This window comes from Carcharodon carcharias, chromosome 19 (assembly GCF_017639515.1).
Source record: "Carcharodon carcharias isolate sCarCar2 chromosome 19, sCarCar2.pri, whole genome shotgun sequence".
NCBI classification, from domain to species: domain Eukaryota; kingdom Metazoa; phylum Chordata; class Chondrichthyes; order Lamniformes; family Lamnidae; genus Carcharodon; species Carcharodon carcharias.
Window position 1 is genome coordinate 86,851,175 of NC_054485.1, and position 23,258 is coordinate 86,874,432.

A 23,258-nucleotide genomic window follows, 5' to 3' on the forward strand; every position below is an offset into this window, starting at 1 on the left:
GGAGTTCTCCCTGGTTTCCTGGCCAATATTTATCCCTCAAGATATATCGTCTAAAAACAAACCTATCCAGTCATCACCTCTTTGCTGTTTGTGGGATCATGCTGTGCACATGAGGAGGTGTAACTCTCGACCACAGGGAGTGATTGAGTCGAAAATTGTGGATCCATTCAAGTGGAAGCTGGATAAACGGATGAGGAAGAAAGGAATAGAATGCCATGAAGGATATGTGATGGGATGAGATGAAGGGGGTGGGAGGAGGCTGGTGTGGGGCATTAACACTGGCATAGACCTGTTGGGCTGAACGGCCTGTTCCAGTAAATTTGATTTGAAAAGATTTCAAGCGTTCTGAGATCATGAAACGTGCTGCACTGGAAAAGAAGCTCTTTCAGGTGCCTCTGAAAAGGGACAGGATTGGACTGTGTCTTCAGCTACCTGGGCTTTTATCTCCAGAATTCCCTCTGTGAGCCTTTCTACCTCTCTCTCCCTCTAAGACTAGCTTTAAACCTAGTAATTTTACCAGGCTTTCGGTCACCAAATATGTAGTTTGATATTATGTTGGTTTATTCCTTGTGTGACATGCCTTCGAATAGCTCACTACATTAAAGGCATTGGATAATTAAAAGTTAAAAACATAAGAAATAAGAAGATAAGTTATAGGAGCAGGAGTAAGCCATTTGGCCCCTTGAGCCTGCTCTGCCATTCAATACGATCATGGCTGATCTGACTATGAACTTATTTCCACTTTAGTGTCTGCCCTCCATAAACCTTGACTCCCTTGTCAACCAAAAATCTGTCAGATTCAAGCACTAAGGATCGCTTAAATGGGAGACCCTTCATGTTTAACCTGTGCCCCCTGGTTCTAGATTACCCCACAAGGGGAAACATCCTCTCAGCATCTACCCTGACGAGCCTGCCTCAGAATCTTTCAAGTTTCAATAATATTACCTCTCATTGGTCTAAACTCAATTGAGTATAGGCCCAACCTTCTCAACTTTTCCTTATAAGACAAATCCCTTCATCCCAGAAATCAGCCTCGTGAACCTTCTCTGAACTGCCTCCAAGGCAAGTATGTTCCTCCTTCAGTAAAATGACCAAAACCTGTGCACAATAAACTAGGAGTGTTCTCACCAAGCTCTGTAAAGTTGTAGCAAGACTTCCCTATTTTATACTCCACCCCCTTTAAATCTTGAAGGCTTTAAATCTCTCAATGGCCTCAGCCACCACATTCCACCCCCACATTAATATGAATTTCTCCAGCTGGCATAGACATGATGGGCCGAATGGCATCATCTTGTACATCCTCTGTTTCCCTCATTCTCATATCTTGATCCCCAATCCTTCGCGCTTTATTCCTTGATAAAGTCCAGCTGTGATTTCAATGCCTCAGGCCCATTCTCTTTTCTCCAAAAAGCTCTCCCTAAACCTTCTCCTCCTCTCTATTTCAACTCCAGTGCTTTAGGATGCTCCACTTTAATCAAACTTTCCATCAGCCCACCTAATTTCCTCCTCTTCAACTTGATGTCCACTTCCCTCAACTCCCTGCAAAGCATCTCAATATTAAATCTGCTCTCGAAATGCATACTCAGGTACAGTTGTGTAGTGGCCACATCAATGCATCGGTAATCCAGAGAACTTAAGTTCCAATTCTATTATGGCAGTTTAAAAATAGAATTCAGTTGAAGAAAATAATCTAGAAATAAAATAAAAGCTGATTTCAATATAAGTGATCACAAAGCTGTCAGATTGTTATAAAAAGAACATATATAAGAACATATCAATTAGGAGCAGGAGTAGGCCATTCGGCTCTTCGAGCTGCTCTGTCATTCAATGAGATCATGGCTGATCTGATTGTAGCCTCAACACGTTCCCGCCTACCCCAATAATTTTTAACCTCCTTGCTTATCAACAATCTATCTACCTCTGCCTTAAAAATGTTTGAAGACTCAGCTTCCACTGCCTTTTGAAGAAGAGAGTTCCAAAAAATCTCGGCCCTCTGAGAGAAAAGCATTCTCCTCATCTCCGTCTTAAATGGGCGATCCCTCATTTTTAAACCGTGGTCCCTAGTATTAAATTCTCCCACACAAGGAAACATCCTCTCCACATTGACCCTGTCAAGACCCCTTAGAATCTTATATGTTTCAATCAGGTCACCTCTTACTCTTCTAAACTCCAGCTGGTACAAGTCAGGCCTGTCCAATCCAGGTACTTACATCCTTCCCAAAATGAGACCAGAACTGTACACGGTACTCCATGTGTGATCTCACCAATACCCCATATAAATGATGCACAACCTCCCTAGTTTGGATTCAATTCTCTTTGAAATAAAGGATAACATTCTATTAGCTTTCCTAATGATTTGCTGTACCTTTCGTGATCCATGCACCAGGACACCCAGATCCCTCTGCATCTCAGAGCTCTGCAATCTTCAGATCTTACTATCCTACCTATATTTGTGTCATCAGCGAAGTTCGCAATCATACCTTCAGTCCCTTCATCAAAGTCATTTATTTAAGTTTTAAGAAGTTGAGGCCCCAGCATTGATCCCTGTGGCACACCACTCTTTACATCCTTACAGTCAGAGAAAGACGCACTTATGCCTGCCATCTATTTGCTGTTAGCTAGCCAACCTTCTATCCTTGCCAATATGTTACCCTCTACACCATGAGCCTTTATTTTTTGCAATAACCTTTGATGTGGCATCTTATCAAATGCCTACTGGAAATCTAAGTACAGGACATCCACTGGTTCCCCTTTATCCACAGCACATGTTACTCCATCAAAGAACTCCAGTAAATTCTTTAAACATGACTTCCCTTTCACAAAATCATGTTGATTCTGCCTTATTACTCTGAATTTATCTAAGTGCCCTATTATAACTTCTTTAATAATAGCTTCTAACATTTTCCCTGTGACAGATGTTAAGCTCACTGGCCTGTAGCCTCCTGCTTTCTGCCTCCCTCCCTTTGTGAATAAAGGAATTACATACGTTATTTTTCACATTAATGGAACCGTCCCCAAATCTCAGGAATTTTGGGAAAATAAACGCATCAACTATCTCACTAGCCATTTCTTTTAAGACCCTAAGGTGAAGTTCATCAGGCCCTGGGTACTTGTCAGCCCGCAGCTCCAACAATTTGCTCAGTACCACTTCCTGGTGATTGTAATTTTCCCAAGCTCCTCCCTCCCTTACATTTTCTGATTTACAGCTATTTCTGGAATGCTACTTGTGGTCTCAAAAGGAACTAGTGGAGGCCATTGGCCCCTTGAGCCTGCTCCACCATTCAATAAAATCATGGCTCAACTGCACATTCACCCTTTCTCCATATTCCTCGATTTCCTTCATAGATTTCCTTTGTTTCCAAGGCCAGAGGGGTCAAGGGTTGGTTTATGAGGAAAACGGTGACCATAGCATATTTAGAGGAGAGACGGACAGAACCTTAGGAGAGAGAACAGAATCATTAACAGTATCAGCTAACATGGGGTCCAGGAGGGGACCAGGCCCTGATCATCCAAGCTGCGACCTCAGGTCTGTCAGCTCCTGTGCCAAGTCCGACTTCGCTACCTCACCCTGGGTTCCATCTCCACGGCTGGGCTTGTCCAGACATGAATCCATCCTCTGAACCACACCCCTGCCTTGCCAACCCCACAGGGAGAGAAAGAAGCCATCCCGAAAGATGTTTCAGTCTAGAAATCAACAACAACTTGCTAAACGTAGTAAAACTCCCCAAAATGACTCAATCAAGTGATTGTTTTGTTTATTCATTAAATGAATAATTGATGTAACCAGATGTTTCACCACGCTGTTGATCTGCTCCCTGAACTTGGACTGAGTCACTCCATAAATAAATGTGTTTGTACAGCAATTTAACTTCACCAGCATAATTCCAGCTTCTCAAAAAAGTATGAAGAATAATTGTAAATATTTGGTATTAATTCCTCTTAAGGATACAATATTAGAACTTTACAACATATAAAAGCCACAGGAGTATGAAGCTGCCGGATATGGTGAAGAGTAAAATCACAGACTTCCTTCTGCTCTCCATCTTTGGGTCACTGCGATTCTCTCCCTTGCTCTGACCCCTCAGTCCCTTACGGACTCGACTGGTCACTAAAATGTATCTGACTGTCAGAGCGTTGAGCAACAGAATTAAAACATATGGGAACAATGGAGATAAAATTTTATCAAATAAGTCAGATGCCACCCATGCAGGATCAGTATAATAGCTTGGCTTTAAATAACAGGAACAGGGAACATTGTCGATTATCTCTCCAGGTTCAAATGTAAAGTAAAAAACAAAAAAACTGCGGATGCTGGAAATCCAAAACAAAAACAGAATTACCTGGAAAAACTCAGCAGGTCTGGCAGCATCGGCGGAGAAGAAAAGAGTTGACGTTTCGAGTCCTCATGACCCTTCGACAGAACTTGAGTTCGAGTCCAGGAAAGAGCTGAAATATAAGCTGGTTTAAGGTGTGTGTGTGGGGGGCGGAGAGATAGAGACCACACCAACCCCCTCCACCTCTCTGTCTCTCTATCTCTCCGCCCCCCACACACACACCTTAAACCAGCTTATATTTCAGCTCTTTCCTGGACTCGAACTCAAGTTCTGTCGAAGGGTCATGAGGACTCGAAACGTCAACTCTTTTCTTCTCCGCCGATGCTGCCAGACCTGCTGAGTTTTTCCAGGTAATTCTGTTTTTGTTTCAAATGTAAAGTACATGGGAATGTTTTTGAAACAGGGCAGAGTTCAGGTTGTTACTAGAACGACAGCTGCAGTTTTCTCGGTGCAATATTTTGTTTTCAGATTCTGGTAACAAATGGCCACAAATCGATCAAAGGAGAAAGTGATGGTGAACCAGACAGAACATTCTCCAGCTGCATAAAGCAGGACCATGACCACACTCCACACAAAGGTGATTTCCAGGAAAGTTCTTGGGAAGTAACAAGAACTGAGCCAGAACACTATGAGTGCAGTGATAATGAACAACAGACCTGCCATTGCCGTAGCCACCAGGTAGTGAGTTGAACAGGTGGAGAGGCCACACTTTCTCTGGGAGAGGATCACAATCACCACTAAATTAACTGTATCAGAGAGAGAAGTTGAAAAGAGATTGGAAATTACTGATCGAACATCCTCCTTGTCTAAGTCCAGGCAGACAAGTCCAAAATGAGAGTACATTTGATAAGAGGAAGAATGCAACAAATACGAAAAGACCAAGCGGCCTTTGCATTTTTTAGGAAATCTCATCCACGGGCAGGATGGGGTTTCCAACAGCAAATAAAAATAAAATTAAAATTTTAAAATGTAATTAATAACATGTCCCTGCTCATGTGACAGAGTCAAATGAGGGGACATGTTTTATGACATTTTAGAAACCTTTATTTTTCTTTTGAAAAATGTTCATCTCCCTCAGGCAGCTCTGTGCCTCAGGGAGCGTTTCCAGTGTGCACCCACACGCATGTGTGAAGTTCACCCTCCCCCTCCTCCCCCTCCCCCCCACTGCCCCCCGCCCACTGTTGAGCGCTGCCACTCGCGTTTCACACTGGGTGGGCATTAATTAGCTGCCAGAGTGAAATCACGGTCCGGCCCCAATCACCAGCAGCGGTCGGCTTCCCGACTGTCCCCACACATCCCCACCGAGCCCATCCGACAAGGAAAAAATCCTCCCCATGATCCACAGTTTCACGGGAAGGGGATTAATCAACACAAGAAAGTATTTGCAATCACCATACTTAGAGTGAGAAACATCATCAGCTGGAGCAGTTTGAACGCAGTGTTTTCCTGCAGTTTAGCAGGAAAGGTAACAGCAATAGGAAAGATAACAATAACAACCTTTCACTTTATCAGGTATAAGGAAATATCATCAACCAACAGCAAAAATCCGCCCCTTTACCACTGAGTGCATCTTGTTATGGAAATGTGTTATATAGTATGTTAATTTATAACGTCATCTCCTGGACATATTGTACTTCATAATGTCATCAGCTGGACATTATATAGATATATAATATATTGAACTTTTTGAAAAGAACACTTTTGCTAAACAAAGGACACTGGCTCACAGCAATATTATGCTGCAAAGGACAAAAGCTGCTTTATGGAGAAACAGGATCTATGGATCTCTCAGAGACTGTGGACATTGGCTAAAATAAACCCAGATTGAAACCAGAGAGATGTCATTTGACCCAGCTTTTTGGTGTAAAATATGTTGGATTTAAACTAGCAATCACAGAGTCTTCTACAGAGACAGAAGGGGGCAGAAGCCTTACCCACTCTCTCTTCTGAAACCTCTCTCCTTAAAACTGAGCCATTTGTGGCTTGGAAACCCACCTGATGATCTCATTGCTACAAACCGCGAGTTCTTAAAAAAGGTTTTGAAATCAACACTATTGTCTCCAAGTGAAAAGAGAATCCACCAGCCACCAGTGTGGGGTGGCTGCCCCAGTGGGAAACCCCAGTACCAGCAGCTACTATAAGCGGTGATACTTCAGCTATAGCTCTGATCCCAGTTGTGAGAACACTAGACAAGCCGAGTACGAGGTTTCCTAAAGCTAATACTGATTATGTAAGAACTTTATTTTGAAAATCATGTCCCTTCTCATGTGACACAGTCACATGGGGGGACATGGTTCATTAATTTTTAATGTTTTTAACAATTTCTTTAAATTATTAAATTACTGAAGCTCCTTCCCTCAGGGAGATTGAAGCGGTCATTCAAGCTCATGTGTGAATGAGCGCTGGGCCTGACTCTCCCTATTGCCCCCGCCCACACAGCTAGCACTTCTACCAATCGCGATCCATGCTGGGCGGGCCTTAATTTACCAGCTTGTGTGGAATCGCGGTGCTGAGCTGATCACGGGCAGTTCCATCGTAAGAAGGAAATCCCTCATTCCCGATAGTATTCCAGCAAATCTCCTCTACACCCTCTCCAAGGCTTTGGCATCCTTCCTGAAGTGTTGTAACTAGAAGCGGACATACTCCTCCAGCTGGGTTTTATTCATGTTTAGCATAGCTTCCTTGCTTTTGAACTCTGTGCCTCTATTTATGAAGCCAAGGATTCGGTCTGCTCCTTTCACAGACTTCTCAAACTGTCCTGTCACCTTCAGAGATCTGTTTACACTCACCCTCGGATCTCTCTGTTCCTGCGCTCCCTTTCAATCGGTTTATTACCTCATCTCATCCTTCCTTCTGAAATGCATCACTTAAAATACTTGCCTGCATTGATTTTATCTGTCATGTTTCTGCCCATTTCATCAGCCTCTTCCAATGGGATGTTGGTCTGTGTATTCCAGGTGCCACGAGATAAAGTGAAGGTTACTTGGAACCAATGTCTTGGTCAGACCTCTTCTGTCCAGGATCATTAGCAAAGGTAAGAAGGACCTTGATGGACAAATAAATCCTGACCTGATGCAGAAAGCAACTTTAGACCAGCCTTCAAACACTGTTGCTCTAACCCAGGTACTGCTGTTAGCTTTCCAAAAAGCTGCTAGCTGAGATTTCCCTGTTACCCTTCAGAGCTGGAGGGTTTTCTGACCTATAAAGCAGCAATGGTTTACACACAAAACCAGCCACATTAGCAAATAGTAAGAGGGTTAGCCTGTCCTCTGTGGTTTTAAAACCAGGAGCTGTCCTTTCTGTTTGGATTTGTAAGTCCCATTTGGTATTTTCTTCCAGAACAGCCTATTCTGTCTGCGTTATAGACCTGCTCTGAGATGAGCACTTTAGGTATGCTATGGTGAGCAAAAAATTGTTTGGAAATGATTTATTACAGTGATGTTCTTAATATCATTTCTCAGCAGCACAGGCTCAAAAACCTTGAGTAATAATCTACTGCTCAGAGGTTCTCACTGTTTTCAAAAGTAAACAAGTCCACTCCAATTTTCTGCCAGGGCCTCTATGGAACACTGTATGATTCTTCTTGTTGTGACTTACTGTACTTTTGGCACACTGCACACGCATTCACCCTTTCCCCGATTTGTGCTCGGGTCTCTGCAATGTGATCTGAGTGGAGCAGTGCCACTCTGGATACAGGGGCATTCACCCTCAGTCAGTGGGTAATGGGTTAAAAATGTAAAAGCACAAGGGATAACAGTCGGAAGAGACCATTCAACCTCTTGAGTCTGCTCTGTCATCCAATATGATCATGGCTGATCTCCTGTCTCAACTCCATTTCCCACTTGCACTCCATGTCCCTGGATTCCCTGAGAGGCTAAAAATCTGTCTATCCCAGCCTTAAATATATTTAACAATGAAGCATCAACAATTCTCTGGCATAGAGAATCCCAAAGGTTCACAACACTTTGAGTAAACAAAATTCCCCTCACAGTCCTAAATGATCAGCCCCTTATCCTGAGATTGTGCCCTCCATATTTTAGATTCCCTGACCAACAGAAACAATCACTCAGCCTCTACCCTGAAACAGAATCTTGTCTGGTTCAGTGAGATCCCTTCTCATTCTTCTAAACTCCAGAGAATATAGGCCCAGTTCACTCAATCTCTCACACCAGAAACTAACCTAGTAAACCTTCGCTGCGCTGTCTCCAACACAAGTATATCCTTCCGTAAATATAGAGAGCAAAACTGCACACAGCATTCCAGGTGTGGTGTCACCAATATCCTATATAATTGTAACAAGACGTATTTATTCGTGGACTCCAATCCCCTTGCAATAAAGGCCAACAAGCCATTTGCCTTCCTAGTTGTTTGTTGTCCTAGATGCTGAATTTCTGAGCTTCTTGTATAAATATACACAAATCTCTCTGAACATCAACATTCACAAACCTCACACCTTTAACAACATATTCTGCTTTTCTATTCTTACTACCAAAGTGAATGTCCTTGAAAAGGTCACTTACTAGGCCAAACTCCCCAGCAACTGATGATGTCACCAGTTGTCTTTATCTGATTGGAAAGTTCACAATATTGGGGGTGGTGTTTCTGAGTGTGGATGGAATCACAGAATGATCGAATTTTTATGGTTTCGAAGGAGGTCATTCGGCCCATTAAGTCTGTCGCAGATTTCTGAGCATTTTTCCTTAGTGCCAACCTCCTCCTGCCATTTTCCCGTAACCCTGCACACTGTTTCTATTTAAATAATCATCCAATGCCCTCTTGAATGCTTCAATTGAACCTGCCTCCCCCACACTTCCAGGCAGTGCATTCCAGACCCAAACGTTTTGTTGTGTGAAAAAGCTTTTCCTTCTTTTGCTTTTTGCTTTAAAATTGTGTCTTCTTGTTCTCAATGTATTTATGAGTGGGAACAGTTTCTTCCTATGTACTCTCTCCAGACCCCTCATGATTTTGAAAACTTCTATCAAGTCACCTCTTAGGCTTCTCCTCTCCAAGGAAAACAATCCCAACGTTTTTTGTTCTTATTTATTCATGGGATGTAGGCTTCCCTAGCTTGGCCAGCATTTATTACCCATCCCTAGCTCTCAGGAAGGTGGTGGTGAGCTGCCTTCTTGAACCGCTGCAGTCCATGTGCTGTAGGTACACCCACAGTGCTGTTAGGGAGGGAGTTCCAGGATTTTGACCCAGTGACTGTGAAGGAACGGTGATATATTTCCAAGTCAGGATGGTGAGTGACTTAGAGGGGAAGTTCTAGGTGGTGGCGTCCCATCTATCTGCTGCCCTTGTGCTTCTAGATGGTACTGGTAATGGGTTTGGAAGGTGCTGTTAAGAAACCTTTGTGAATTCCTGCAGTACATCTTGTAGATGGTACACACTACTGTTACTGTGTATTTGTGGAGGGAGTGAGTGTTTGTGGATGCGATGCCAATCATGCGGGTTGATCTGTCCTGGATGGTGTCAAGCTTCTTGAGTGTTGTGGGAGCTACAGTCACCCAGGCAATTGGGAAGTATTCCATCGCACTCCTGACTTGTGCCTTGTAGATGGTGGACAGGCTTTGGGGAGTCAGGAGGTGAGTTACTTGTCGCATGATTCCTCACCTCTGACCTGCTCTTGTAGCTACTGTATTTATATGGCCAGTCAATTTCAGTTTCTGATCAATGGTAACCCCCAGGATGTTGATAGTGGGGATTCAGTGATGGTAATGCCATTGAACATCAAGAGGCGATGGTTATGTTCTCTTTTGTGGGAGATGGTCATTGCCTGACACTTATGTGGTGCGAATGTTACTTGCCACTTGTCACTCCAAGTCTGGATATTGTCCAGGTCTTGCTGCATTTAGACATGGACTGCTTCAGTATCTGAGGAGTCGCAAAAGGTGCTGAACATTGTGCAATCATCAGCGAACATCCCCACTTCTGACCTTAGGATGGAAGGAAGGTGATTGATGAAGCAGCTGAAGATGGATGGGCTGAGGACACTACTCTGAGGAACTCCTGCAGTGATATCCTGGAGCTGAGATGATTGAGCTCCAACAACCATAACCATCTTCCTTTGTGCTTGGTATGACTCCAACCAGCAGAGAGTTTTCCCCCTGATTCCCATTGACTCAAGTTTTGCTCGGGCTCCTTGATGCCACTCTCTGGCAAATGCTGCCTTGATGTCAAGGGCAGTCACTCTCACCTCAGCTCAGGAATCCAGCTCTTTTGTCCATGTTTGAACCAAGATTGTAATGAGGTCAGAAGCTGAGTGGCCCTGACGGAACCCAAACTGGGCATCGGTGAGCAGGTTATTAATAAGCAACTGCTGCTTGACAGCACTGTTGATGACCCCTTCCATAGCTTTTCTGATGATGGAGAGCAGACTGATGGGGTGGTAATTGGCTGGGTTGGATGTGTCCTGCTTTTTTGTGAACAGGTCATATGTGGGCAATTTTTCACATAGCTGGGTAGATGCCAGTGTTGTAGCTGTACTAGAACAGCTCGGCTAGGGAGGCGGCAAGTTCTGGAGCACAAGTCTTCAATACTATTTGCCAGAATATTGTCAGGGCCAACAGACTTTGCAGAATCCAGTGCCTTCAGCCATTTCTTGATATCACATGGAGTGAGTCAAATTGGCTGAAGACTGGCATCTATAATGCTGGGGACCTCCAGAGGAGGCCGAGATAGATCATCCACTCAGCACTTCTGGCTGAAGATTGTAGCAAATGCTTCAGCCTTATCTTTTGCACTGATGTACTGGGCTCCCCCATTATTGAGGATGGGGATATTTGCTGGAGCCTCCTCCTCCAGTGAGTTGTTTAATTGTCCACCACCATTCACGACTAGATGTGGCAGGACTGCAATGCTTAGATAAGATGCGCTGGCTTTGGGTCACTTAGCCCTGTCTATCACTTGTTGTTTATGCTGTTTGGCAGGCAAGTAGTCCTGGGTTATAGCTTCACCAGGTTGACACTTCATTTTTAGGTATGCCTAGTGCTGCTCCTGGCATGCCCTCCTGCACTCTTCATTGAACCAGGATTGATCCCGTGGCTTGATGGTACTGGTAGAGTAGGGTATGTGCCAGGCCAGGAGGTTACAGATGTGTTTGAGTACAATTCTGCTGCTGCTGATGGCCCACAGCGCCTCTTGAGTTGCGAGTTCTGTTCTAAGTCTCTCCCATTTACCACGCTGGTAGTACCACACAACACGATGGAGGGTATTCTTAATGTGAAGCCAGGACTTTGTCTCCACAACGACTGTGCGGTCATCACCCCTACTGATACTGTCATGGACAGTTGCTTCTGCAGCAGGCAGGTTGGTGAAGGTGAGGTCAAGTATGTTTTTCCCTCTTGTTGGTTCCTCACCACCTGCTGCAGACCCAGCCTAACAGCTATGTCCATTAGGACTCAGCCAGCTCGGTCAAGAGTGATGCGCTACCGAGTGTCTCTTGGTGATGGACATTGAAGTTCTCCACTCAGAGTACATTCTGCGCGCTTGCCACCCTCAGTGCTTCACCCAAGTGGTGCTCAACATGGAGGAGCACTGATGCATCAGCTGAGGGAGGGCGTTACGTGGTAATCAGTCGGTTTCCTTGCCCATTTTTGACCTGATGGCATGAGACTTCATGGGGTCTGGAGTTGATGTCGAGGATTTCCTCAGAATTAGTGTCTCATCCCTGGAACCATTCTTATAAACATCTTCCGCACTCTCCCCAATGCATTCACATGTTTCATATAGTGTGGCTCCCAGAACTGTACACACTACTCCAGCTGAGGTCTAACCAGTGTCTTATATAAGTTCATCATAACCTCCCTGCTCTTGTACGCTATGCCCCTATTAATGAAGCCTAGAATATTGTATGCTTTAGAAACAGCTCTCTCTACCTGTTCCACCATGAATGACTTATGTACATGTACACCCAGGTCTCTCTGCTCCTGCAGACCCTTTAGAACATCACCCTTTATCTTATACTCTCTCTCCATGTTCTTGTTTCTGATAGTTTGTCTCTGAAATAAAAACTCTTGTGCAGGAGAGTCATACGGACTCGAAACGTTAACTCTGTTTCTCTCTGCACAGAAGCTGTCAGAGCCGCTGAGTTTTTCCAGCATTTTCTGTTTTTATTTCTGATTTCCAGCATCCGCTGTATTTTACTTTCGCTTTTCCCGTTTATTGCTGCAAACTGCTTTGAGCCTATTCTGCCGGAGACGGATGACTCATATTCTGCTTTTATTATGATTGGCCCGGAAATATCATTGAACCAATCAGATTGAAGCTGATGAAACAGGCCCAGGAAACAGCTCTAGTTTTGGGGAGATTTGTTTTCTTGGAGAAGGATTTCCCTCCAAATGTTTCTTCCAGCCTGAGCAAAGCAACAATGATTGGACTGATAGTGCTGGTCCTTCTGTGTGGAGAGGTGTCTGCAGGTGAGTATTGGGGTCTGAGAGGGGCAATGCCTGTCTGGGTACTGGGGCATTAACCCATGGTCAGTGCGTAATGAGGTCTGTGAGGGGCAATGCCTGTCTGGGTACTGGGGAATTAACCCTGGGTAAGTGAATGATAGGGTGTGAGAGGGTTTGTGCTAGAGTGGGTACTGTGGCTGGAGAGTGAGAAAGACCATGGGTGGGTGGTGAAAGTGAAACACAGCGACATATGGCTGGAGAGGGAGAGCGGGGAGGGTGATTAATATTGGGTGATCGGGACAGGAGGAGCGTGTAGCTCCTTGAGTCTGTTCCACCATTTGATTAGGTCGTGGTTATTTTGTATTTCAACTTCATTTTCCCACCTGTACCCCATATTACTCTGCACCCTTTCCCAACAAAAATCCATCTGAGTTTGAAAGCTCTGATTGAGCCCCAGCATCAGTAACTTTTAGAGGGAGAATGTTCCAGATTTCTCTTGCCCTTTGTGTGAAGAAGTGCTTCCTGATATTAACCTGGAACAGCCTGGCTCTAATTAGAAGATAATATCCCCTTGTTCTCGATTCCCCACCAGGGAAATAGTTTCTCAGTACTGATTCTATGAAATCCTTGTTACATCTCAAACACTTCAATTAAATCATCCTTCCATCTTCAAAACTCAAGGAAATACAATGCTAGTTTATCCAACCTGTTCTCATGTTGTAACTTTTTTAGCCCGGGTATCATTCTCGTGAATCTGTGCTGCACCCCCTCCAAAGCCAATCCATCTTTCCTGAGGTGCGGTGCCCAGAACTGAACACAATTACTCCAGATGGAGTCTAACCAGAACTTTCTATAAACTGGTACATAACTTAATCCTAACCCTTTGTATTCCAGTCCTTGAGATAAAGGTCAACGTTCCATCAGTCTTTCCAAATCCTTATTATAGCTGTTCACTGATCTTTACCAGTTGCCCCTGGTCTTAATTTCCAACAGTAGAACATAGAGGAAATAGGAGCAGGTGTCGTCTATTTATCCCCTCGAGTCTGCTCCACCATTCAGTGAGATCACAGCTAATCTGATTGTGGCCTTAACTCCACTTTCCTGCCTACTCGCCCCCACCCCATTGACTCCCCGATAGATCAAAAATCCCTCTAAGTCAACACTTGAATATATTCACTGACCCAGCCTCTACTGCTCTCTGGGGTGGTGAAGTACAAAAATTACTGACCTTCTGAGAGAGGACCTTACCCCTCATCTCTATCTTAAATGGCAGATCCCAATTTTCAAACTGTGTCCCTTAGTTCTAGATTCTCCCATGGGAGGAAACACCCCCTCAGCATCTACTCTGTCAGCACCCTTCACAATCTTATTCATTTCAATAAGGTCATCTCTCATTCTTTAAACTACAAGTGTAGACCTAACCTGCTTTACCTTTTCCTCAGTCCTTTCCCTATATCCCAGGAACCAGCTTAAAGAACCTTCTTTGAATGTCTCCAATGCAAGTATATTCCTCCTAATAAGGATACCAAAACTGTACATAGGATCGAAATGCAGTCACACCGATGTCCTGTACATTTCTAGCAAGACTTTCCTATTTTCATTTTCGATCCCCCTTGCAATAAAGGCTGCTATTCCATTTGCCTTCCTCATCACTTGCTGTACCTGCATGCTGACTTTTAGTGACTCACGTACAAGGACACCCAGATCCCTCTGTAGCATAGTATTCTCTCATTCTGCTTTCCTATTCTTTCCACTTTCTTTCCTGTGTAGTAAACAAACACAACAATATAGAAGTTTAGAAATATCGAAAATATTCCAATATTATTCATTAAATCTAAGTGTATAACCTCACATTTGCCCCTGTTGAGTTCCATTTGCTACAGTTTTGCCGCTTATTTGCCCTCTCAATAGAATTATGGAACCATTACAGAACAGGAGAAGGATATTTGGCAGGTTGTGTCTCTGCTGGCTCTCTGCCAGCGCCACTCAGCTAGACCCATTCCCTCACCTTTTTCCCATTTTTTTTCACTTCTTATCTCTTCAGATAATTATCCAATTCTCCCTTGCGATCCTACATTAAATCTCCATCATGGTCTCAGACATTGCATCCCAGATCCTAACCACCCCAAGTGTCAGTACCTGCAGTCTATATATATGTGTAATAAATATATATTATACAGATATGAGCCAGACTTTTCCATACAGGACACAATTTGCGGATGACATAGCAGTTGGAAGTGTTGTAAACTATGAGGAGGACAGTGATAGACTTCAACAGGACATAGAGGGGTTTGTGAAATGGGCTGACAAGCGGCTGATAAAATTTAATGCTGATAGATGTGAAGTGATCCATTTTAATGAGAATTAAAGGGTGCAATTCTAAAGGGTGTGCAGGAACAGAGGGAGCTGGGGCTACATGTGCACAAATTGAAGGTGGCAGGGCAGGTAGAGAAAGTGGTTAAAAAAGCACCTGGGATTCTGGACTTTATATATAGAGACATAGAGTGCAGCGTAAGGAAGTTATGATAAATCAGTGTAAAACACTGGTTTAGCTGCAACTAGAGTACTGTCTCCAGCTCTCAGCACCACACTTTAGGAAGGATGTGAAGGCATTAGAGAGGATGCAGAAAAGATTTACCAGAATCGTTTCTGGAATGAGGAACATTAATTACTTTAACAGACTGTAGAAGCTGGGGATTTTCTCTTGGGGGAGGAGGTTGAGAGGAGATTTGATGGCTGTGTTCAGAATCATTAGGGTCTTAACAGAGTAGATCGAGAGAAGCTGTTCCGACTGGAGGAAGGATTGAGAACCAGAGGGCACTGATTTAAAATGTTTGGCAAAAGAACCAACGGCTGGATACTGGGAAGCGCGGATCAGTGAAGTGTCAGGATGGGAGATCACAGGCTTCAGGTCAACTGTGGGAAATTGGAGAAGGAAATCAGGGTGGGCTGGGTCTACCTTTCTGTTGAGTTGGGGTTTTGGGGTTGGTGTTAGGGGTTCATGTCCTGATGTTTTTCTCTCTCTCTCTCTGTGATCCAGGCTCTCACACTCTCCGGTATTTCCTCACCGGCGTGACTCCGATTCCTGGTATTCCGGAGTTTGTAGCTGTTGGTTATGTGGATGGCGTTCAGTTTGTTATGTACGACAGCGATGGGAATGCGTTGATCCCCCGGGAGCAGTGGATGGTGGAGAGTGAGGGGCGTGAGGCCTGGGAGCGGAAGACGATGCTGGCTCAGGAGCAGGAGCAGCATATCAAAAAGTATCTTCCGATCCTCATGGCCCGGACCAACCAGTCGGGAGGTGAGTCCTTGTTGTCCCACCGCTCGGTCTCTTCCTGTGGATTGAGAGTGTCTGGGATGGGGAGAAACCAGGAGTGGATTGGGATATGGGAGCCAGAGGCTGATTGGCTGAGTGTGCGATGGGTGGAGTCTCCCTGTAGGACAGTGACTGATTGGCTCCATGTGTTTGATTGACAGGAATCCACACACACCAGATGTTGATCGGCTGTGACCTGAACGATGATGGAACCAGGAGGGGGATCCACCAGAGGGGATGGGACGGAGGAGATTTTATCAGCTTTGACCCGCAGCACATGGTGTGGGTGACACCGGTCCCATGGGGAGAGAACTTCAAAACCACCTGGGACCAGTTCAAGTTTGACAAACAGCGATGGAAACATTACCTGGAGGTGGAATGTATCGAATGGCTGAGGAAATACCTGGAGTATGGACAGAGAGAACTGAGGGTCGGTGAGTGAGGGGGTGTGAGGGTCGGTGAGTGAGGGGGTGTGAGGGTCGGTGAGAGAGGGGGTGTGAGGTTCGGTGAGTGAGGGGGTGTGAGGGTCGGTGAGTGAGGGGGGGTGAGGGTCGGTGAGTGAGAGGGTGTGAGGGTCGGTGAGTGAGGGAGTGTGGGGGTCAATGAGTGAGGGGGTCTGAGGGAAAAGTGAGAGGATGTGAGGGTTGGTGAGTGAGGGTGTGAGGGTCGGTGAGTGAGAGGGTGTGAGGGTCGGTGAGTGAGGGGGTGTGAGGGTCGGTGAGTGAGGGGTTGTGAGGGTCGGTGAGTGAGGGGTTGTGAGGGTCGGTGAGTGAGGGGTTGTGAGGGTCGGTGAGTGAGGGGTTGTGAGGGTCGGTGAGTGAGGGGGTGTGAGGGTCGGTGAGTGAGGAGGTGTGAGGTTCGGTGAGTGAGGGACTGTGAGGGTCGGTGAGAGGGTCACTGAGTGAGGATCGTTAAGTGAGGGGGTGTGAGGGTCGGTGAGTGAGGGGGTGTGAGGGTCGGTGAGTGAGGGGGTGTGAGGGTCGGTGAGTGAGGGGGTGTGAGGGTCGGTGAGTGAGAGGGTGTCAGGGTCGGTGAGTGAGGGGGTGTGAGGGTCAATGAGTGAGGGGGTCTGAGGGAAGAGTGAGAGGGTGTGAGGGTTGGTGAGTGAGAGGGTGTGAGGGTTGGTGAGTGAGAGGGTGTGAGGGTCGGTGAGTGAGAGGGTGTGAGGGTCGGTGAGTGAGGGGGTGTGAGGGTCGGTGAGTGAGGGGGTGTGAGGGTCGGTGAGCGAGGGGGTGTGAGGGTCGGTGAGCGAGGGGGTGTGAGGGTCGGTGAGCGAGGGGGTGTGAGGGTCGGTGAGCGAGGGGGTGTGAGGGTCGGTGAGTGAGGAGGTGTGAGGGTCGGTGAGTGAGGGTCTGTGAGGGTCGGTGAGAGGGTCACTGAGTGAGGGTCGGTGAGTGAGGGGGTGTGAGGGTCGGTGAGTGAGGGGGTGTGAGGGTCGGTGAGTGAGTGGGAGTGAGGGTCGGTGAGTGAGGGGGTGTGAGGGTCGGTGAGTGAGGGGGTGTGAGGGTCGGTGAGTGAGGGGGTGTGAGGGTCGGTGAGTGAGGGGGTGTGAGGGTCGGTGAGTGAGGGGGTGTGAGGGTCGGTGAGTGAGGGGGTGTGAGGGTCGGTGAGTGAGGGGGTGTGAGGGTCGGTGAGTGAGGGGGTGTGAGGGTCGGTGAGTGAGGGGGTGTGAGGGTCGGTGAGTGAGGGGGTGTGAGGGTCGGTGAGTGAGGGGGTGTGAGGGTCGGTGAGTGAGGGGGTGTGAGGGTCGGTGAGTGAGGGGGTGTGAGGGTCGGTGAGTGAGGGGGTGTGAGGGTCGGTGAGTGAGGGGGTGTGAGGGTCGGTGAGTGAGGGGGTGTGAGGGTCGGTGAGTGAGGGGGTGTGAGAGTCGGTGAGTGAGGTGGTGTTAGGGACAGTAAGTGAGGAGCTGTGAGGGGTGGTGAGTGAGGGGGTGAGAGGGTCGGTGTGTGAGGGGGTGTGAGGTGTGGTGAGTGAGGGGGTGTGAGGTTTGGTGAGTGAGGGGGTCTGAGTGTCTGTGAGTGAGGGAGTCTGAGGGTCGGTGAGTGAAGGGGTGTGAGGGTCGGTGAGTGAGGGAGTGTGAGTGTCGGTGAGTGAGGGGGTGTGGGGGTCGGTGAGTGAGGGGGATTGAGGGTCGGTGAGTGAGAGGGTGTCAGGGTCGGTGAGTGAGGGGGTGTGAGGGTCGTTGAGTGAGGGGGCGTGAGTGTCGGTGAGTGAGAGAGCGTGAGGGTCGGTGATTGAGGGAGCGTGAGGTTCAGTGAGTGAGGGGGTGTGAGGGTCGGTGAGTGTCGGAGTGTGAGGGTTAGTGAGTGACGGGGGTCTGAGAGGTATGTGAGAGGGCATGAGGGTCGTTGAGTGAGGGGGCGTGAGGGTCGGTGAGTGAGGGGGTGTGAGGGTCGGTGAGTGAGGGGGTGTGAGGGTCGGTGAGTGAGGGGGTGTGAGGGTCGGTGAGTGAGGGGGTGTGAGGGTCGGTGAGTGAGGGGGCGTGAGGGTCGGTGAGTGAGGGGGTGTGAGAGTCGGTGAGTGAGGTGGTGTTAGGGACAGTAAGTGAGGAGCTGTGAGGGGTGGTGAGTGAGGGGGTGAGAGGGTCGGTGTGTGAGGGGGTGTGAGGTGTGGTGAGTGAGGGGGTGTGAGGTTTGGTGAGTGAGGGGGTCTGAGTGTCTGTGAGTGAGGGAGTCTGAGGGTCGGTGAGTGAAGGGGTGTGAGGGTCGGTGAGTGAGGGAGTGTGAGGGTCGGTGAGTGAGGGGGTGTGGGGGTCGGTGAGTGAGGGGGATTGAGGGTCGGTGAGTGAGAGGGTGTCAGGGTCGGTGAGTGAGGGGGTGTGGGGGTCGGTGAGTGAGGGGGATTGAGGGTCGGTGAGTGAGAGGGTGTCAGGGTCGGTGAGTGAGGGGGTGTGAGGGTCGGTGAGTGTCGGAGTGTGAGGGTTAGTGAGTGACGGGGGTCTGAGAGGTATGTGAGAGGGCATGAGGGTCGTTGAGTGAGGGGGCGTGAGGGTCGTTGAGTGAGGGGGCGTGAGGGTCGTTGAGTGAGGGGGCGTGAGGGTCGTTGAGTGAGGGGGCGTGAGGGTCATTGAGTGAGGGGGCGTGAGGGTCGTTGAGTGAGGGGGCGTGAGGGTCGTTGAGTGAGGGGGCGTGAGGGTCGTTGAGTGAGGGGGCGTGAGTGTCGTTGAGTGAGCGGGCGTGAGGGTCGTTGAGTGAGGGGGCGTGAGGGTCGTTGAGTGAGGGGGCGTGAGGGTCGTTGAGTGAGGGGGCGTGAGGGTCGTTGAGTGAGGGGGCGTGAGGGTCGTTGAGTGAGGGGGCGTGAGGGTCGTTGAGTGAGGGGGCGTGAGGGTCGTTGAGTGAGGGGGCGTGAGGGTCGTTGAGTGAGGGGGCGTGAGGGTCGTTGAGTGAGGGGGCGTGAGGGTCGTTGAGTGAGAGGGCCTGAGTGTCGATGAGTGAGGGAGCGTGAGTGTCGGTGAGTGAGGGAGTGTGAGTGTCGGTGAGTGAGGGAGTGTGAGTGTCGGTGATTGAGGGAGTGTGAGGGTCGGTGATTGAGGGAGTGTGAGGTTCGGTGAGTGAGGGGGTGTGAGGGTCCTTGATTGTCGGAGTGTGAGGGTTAGTGAGTGACGGGGGTCTGAGGGGTGAGTGAGAGGGTGTGAGTGTCGGTGAGTGAGAGGGTGTGTGGGTCGGTTAGTGAGGGGGTCTGAGGGTCTGTGTGATGGTAATTGAGTGAGGGTCGGTGAGTGAGGGGGTGTGAGGGTCGGTGAGTGAGGGGGTGTGAGGGTCGGTGAGTGAGGGGGTGTGAGGGTCGGTGAGTGAGGGGGTGTGAGGGTCGGTGAGTGAGGGGGTGTGAGGGTCCGTGAGTGAGGGGGTGTGAGTGTCCGTGAGTGAGGAGGTGTGAGGGTCGGTGAGTGTGGGTTGTGAGAGTCGGTGAGTGTGGGGTTGTGAGGGTCGGTGAGTGAGGGGGTGTGAGGGTCGGTGAGTGAGGGTGTGCGGGTCGGTGAGTGAGGGTGTTTGATGGTCGGTGAGTGAGGGTGTGTGATGGTCGGTGAGTGAGGGTGCGTGATGGTCGGTGAGTGAGGGTGCGTGATGGTCGGTGAGTGAGGGTGCGTGATGGTCGGTGAGTGAGGGTGCGTGATGGTCGGTGAGTGAGGGTGCGTGATGGTCGGTGAGTGAGGGTGCGTGATGGTCGGTGAGTGAGGGGGCGTGAGGGTCGGTGAGTGAGGGGGCGTGAGGGTCGGTGAGTGAGGGGGCGTGAGGGTCGGTGAGTGAGGGGGCGTGAGGGTCGGTGAGTGAGGGGGCGTGAGGGTCGGTGAGTGAGGGGGCGTGAGGGGGTGTGAGGGTCGGTGAGTCAGGGAGTCTGAGGTTCGGTGAGTGCTGGTGTGTGAGGGTCAGTGAGTGCGGGGGTGTGAGGGTGGGTGAGTGCGGGGGTGTGAGGGTGGGTGAGTGCGTGGGTGTGAGGGTGGGTGAGTGCGGGGGTGTGAAGGTGGGTGAGTGCGGGGGTGTGAGGGTGGGTGAGTGAGGGGGTGTGAGGGTGGGTGAGTGAGGTGGTGTGAGGGTGGGTGAGTGAGGGGGTGTGAGGGTGGGTGAGTGAGGGGGTGTGAGGGTGGGTGAGTGAGGGGGTGTGAGGGTGGGTGAGTGAGGGGGTGTGAGGGTGGGTGAGTGAGGGGGTGAGAGGGCGGGTGAGTGAGGGGGTGTTAGGGTCGGTGAGTGAGAGGGTGTGAGGGTCGGTGAGAGGGTCAGTGAGTGAGGATCGTTCAGTGAGGGGTGTGAGGGTCGGTGAGTGCGGGCATGTGCGGGTCGGTGAGTGAGGGGGTGTGATGGTCGGTGAGTGAGGGGTTGTGATGGTCGGTGAGTGAGGGGGTGTGGGGGTCGGTGAGTGAGGGGGTGTGAGGGTCGGTGAGCGAGGGGGTGTGAGGGTCGGTGAGTGAGGGGGTGTGAAGGTCGGTGAGTAAGGGGGTGTGAACGTCGGTGAGTGAGGGGGTGTGAGGGTCGGTGAGTGAGGGTGCGTGATGGTCGGTGAGTGAGGGTGCGTGATGGTCGGTGAGTGAGGGTGCGTGATGGTCGGTGAGTGAGGGTGCGTGATGGTCGGTGAGTGAGGGTGCGTGATGGTCGGTGAGTGAGGGTGCGTGAGGGTCGGTGAGTGAGGGGGCGTGAGGGTCGGTGAGTGAGGGGGCGTGAGGGTCGGTGAGTGAGGGGGCGTGAGGGTCGGTGAGTGAGGGGGCGTGAGGGTCGGTGAGTGAGGGGGCGTGAGGGTCGGTGAGTGAGGGGGCGTGAGGGTCGGTGAGTGAGGGGGCGTGAGGGTCGGTGAGTGAGGGGGCGTGAGGGGGTGTGAGGGTCGGTGAGTCAGGGAGTCTGAGGTTCGGTGAGTGCTGGTGTGTGAGGGTCAGTGAGTGCGGGGGTGTGAGGGTGGGTGAGTGCGGGGGTGTGAGGGTGGGTGAGTGCGGGGGTGTGAGGGTGGGTGAGTGCGGGGGTGTGAGGGTGGGTGAGTGCGGGGGTGTGAGGGTGGGTGAGTGCGGGGGTGTGAGGGTGGGTGAGTGAGGTGGTGTGAGGGTGGGTGAGTGAGGGGGTGTGAGGGTGGGTGAGTGAGGGGGTGTGAGGGTGGGTGAGTGAGGGGGTGTGAGGGTGGGTGAGTGAGGGGGTGAGAGGGCGGGTGAGTGAGGGGGTGTTAGGGTCGGTGAGTGAGAGGGTGTGAGGGTCGGTGAGAGGGTCAGTGAGTGAGGATCGTTCAGTGAGGGGTGTGAGGGTCGGTGAGTGCGGGCATGTGCGGGTCGGTGAGTGAGGGGGTGTGATGGTCGGTGAGTGAGGGGTTGTGATGGTCGGTGAGTGAGGGGGTGTGGGGGTCGGTGAGTGAGGGGGTGTGAGGGTCGGTGAGCGAGGGGGTGTGAGGGTCGGTGAGTGAGGGGGTGTGAAGGTCGGTGAGTAAGGGGGTGTGAACGTCGGTGAGTGAGGGGGTGTGAGGGTCGGTGAGTGAGGGGGTGTGAGGGTCGGTGAGTGAGGGAGTGTGAGGGTCGGTGAGTGAGGGAGTGTGAGGGTCGGTGAGTGAGGGAGTGTGAGGGTCGGTGAGTGAGGGAGTGTGAGGGTCGGTGAGTGAGGGAGTGTGAGGGTCGGTGAGTGAGGGAGTGTGAGGGTCGGTGAGTGAGGGAGTGAGAGGGTCGGTGACTGAGGGGGTGTGAGGGGCGGTCAGTGAGGGGATGTGAGCGTTAGGGAGTGACGGGGGTCTCAGGGGTGAGTTAGAGGGTGTGAGTGTCGGTGTGTGAGAGGGTGTGTGGGTCGGTGAGTGAGGGGTTATCAGGGTCGGTGAGAGGGTCAGTGAATGAGGGTCGGTTAGTGAGGGGGTGTGAGGGTCGGTGAGTGAGGTGGTGTTAGGGTCAGCAAGTGAGGAGCTGTGAGGGGTGGTGAGTGAGTTGGTGAGAGGGTTGGTGAGTGAGGGGGTGTGAGGTGTGGTGAGTGAGGGGGTGTGAGGGTCGGTGAGTGAGGGGGTGTGAGGGTCGGTGAGTGAGGGGGTGTGAGGGTGGGTGAGTGAGGGGGTGTGAGGGTGGGTGAGTGAGGGGGTGTGAGGGTGGGTGAGTGAGGGGGTGTGAGGGTGGGTGAGTGAGGGGGTGTGAGGGTCGGTGAGTGAGGGGGTGTGAGGGTCGGTGAGTGAGGGGGTGTGAGGGTCGGTGAGTGAGGGGGTGTGAGGGTCGGTGAGTGAGGGGGTGTGAGGGTCGGTGAGTGAGGGATGTGAGGATCGGTGAGTCAGGGAGTGTGACGGTCTGTGAGTCAGGGAGTGTTTAGGTCGGTGAGGGAGGGGGTGTGAGGGAGGGCGAGTGAGGGGTTGTGAGGGTCGGCGAGTGAGGGGTTGTGAGGGTCGGCGAGTGAGGGGGTGTGAGGGTCGGCGAGTGAGGGGGTGTGAGGGTCGGCGAGTGAGGGGTGTGAGGGTCGGCGAGTGAGGGGGTGTGAGGGTCGGCGAGTGAGGGGGTGTGAGGGTCGGCGAATGAGGGGGTGTGAGGGTCGGCGAGTGAGGGGGCTGTGAGGGTCGGCGAGTGAGGGGGTGTGAGGGTCGGCGAGTGCGGGGGTGTGAGGGTCGGCGAGTGCGGGGGTGTGAGGGTCGGCGAGTGAGGGGGTGTGAGGGTCGGCGAGTGAGGGGGTGTGAGGGTCGGCGAGTGAGGGGGTGTGAGGGTCGGCGAGTGAGGGGCTGTGAGGGTCGGCGAGTGAGGGGGTGTGAGGGTCGGCGAGTGAGGGTCGGTGAGTGAGGAGA

General features: G+C 50.3%; 1 protein-coding gene across 2 annotated transcripts in view; it reads left to right on the forward strand.

Moving 5' to 3' along the window:
- Positions 1-12,585: 12,585 nt before the first annotated feature.
- LOC121291455 (class I histocompatibility antigen, F10 alpha chain-like) overlaps positions 12,586-23,258 on the forward strand; it is a 125,561-nt gene continuing 114,888 nt past the window's right edge. For both annotated transcript variants that reach the window (XR_005946006.1, XM_041212644.1), the window contains exons 1-3: positions 12,586-12,751; positions 15,768-16,028; positions 16,205-16,477. Coding sequence is in view for 1 of the 2 variants with exons in the window: in XM_041212644.1 (XP_041068578.1) it covers positions 12,604-12,751; positions 15,768-16,028; positions 16,205-16,477 (682 nt within the window). In the remaining variant the exon portion in view is untranslated. The remainder of the gene's footprint in view (positions 12,752-15,767; positions 16,029-16,204; positions 16,478-23,258) is intronic.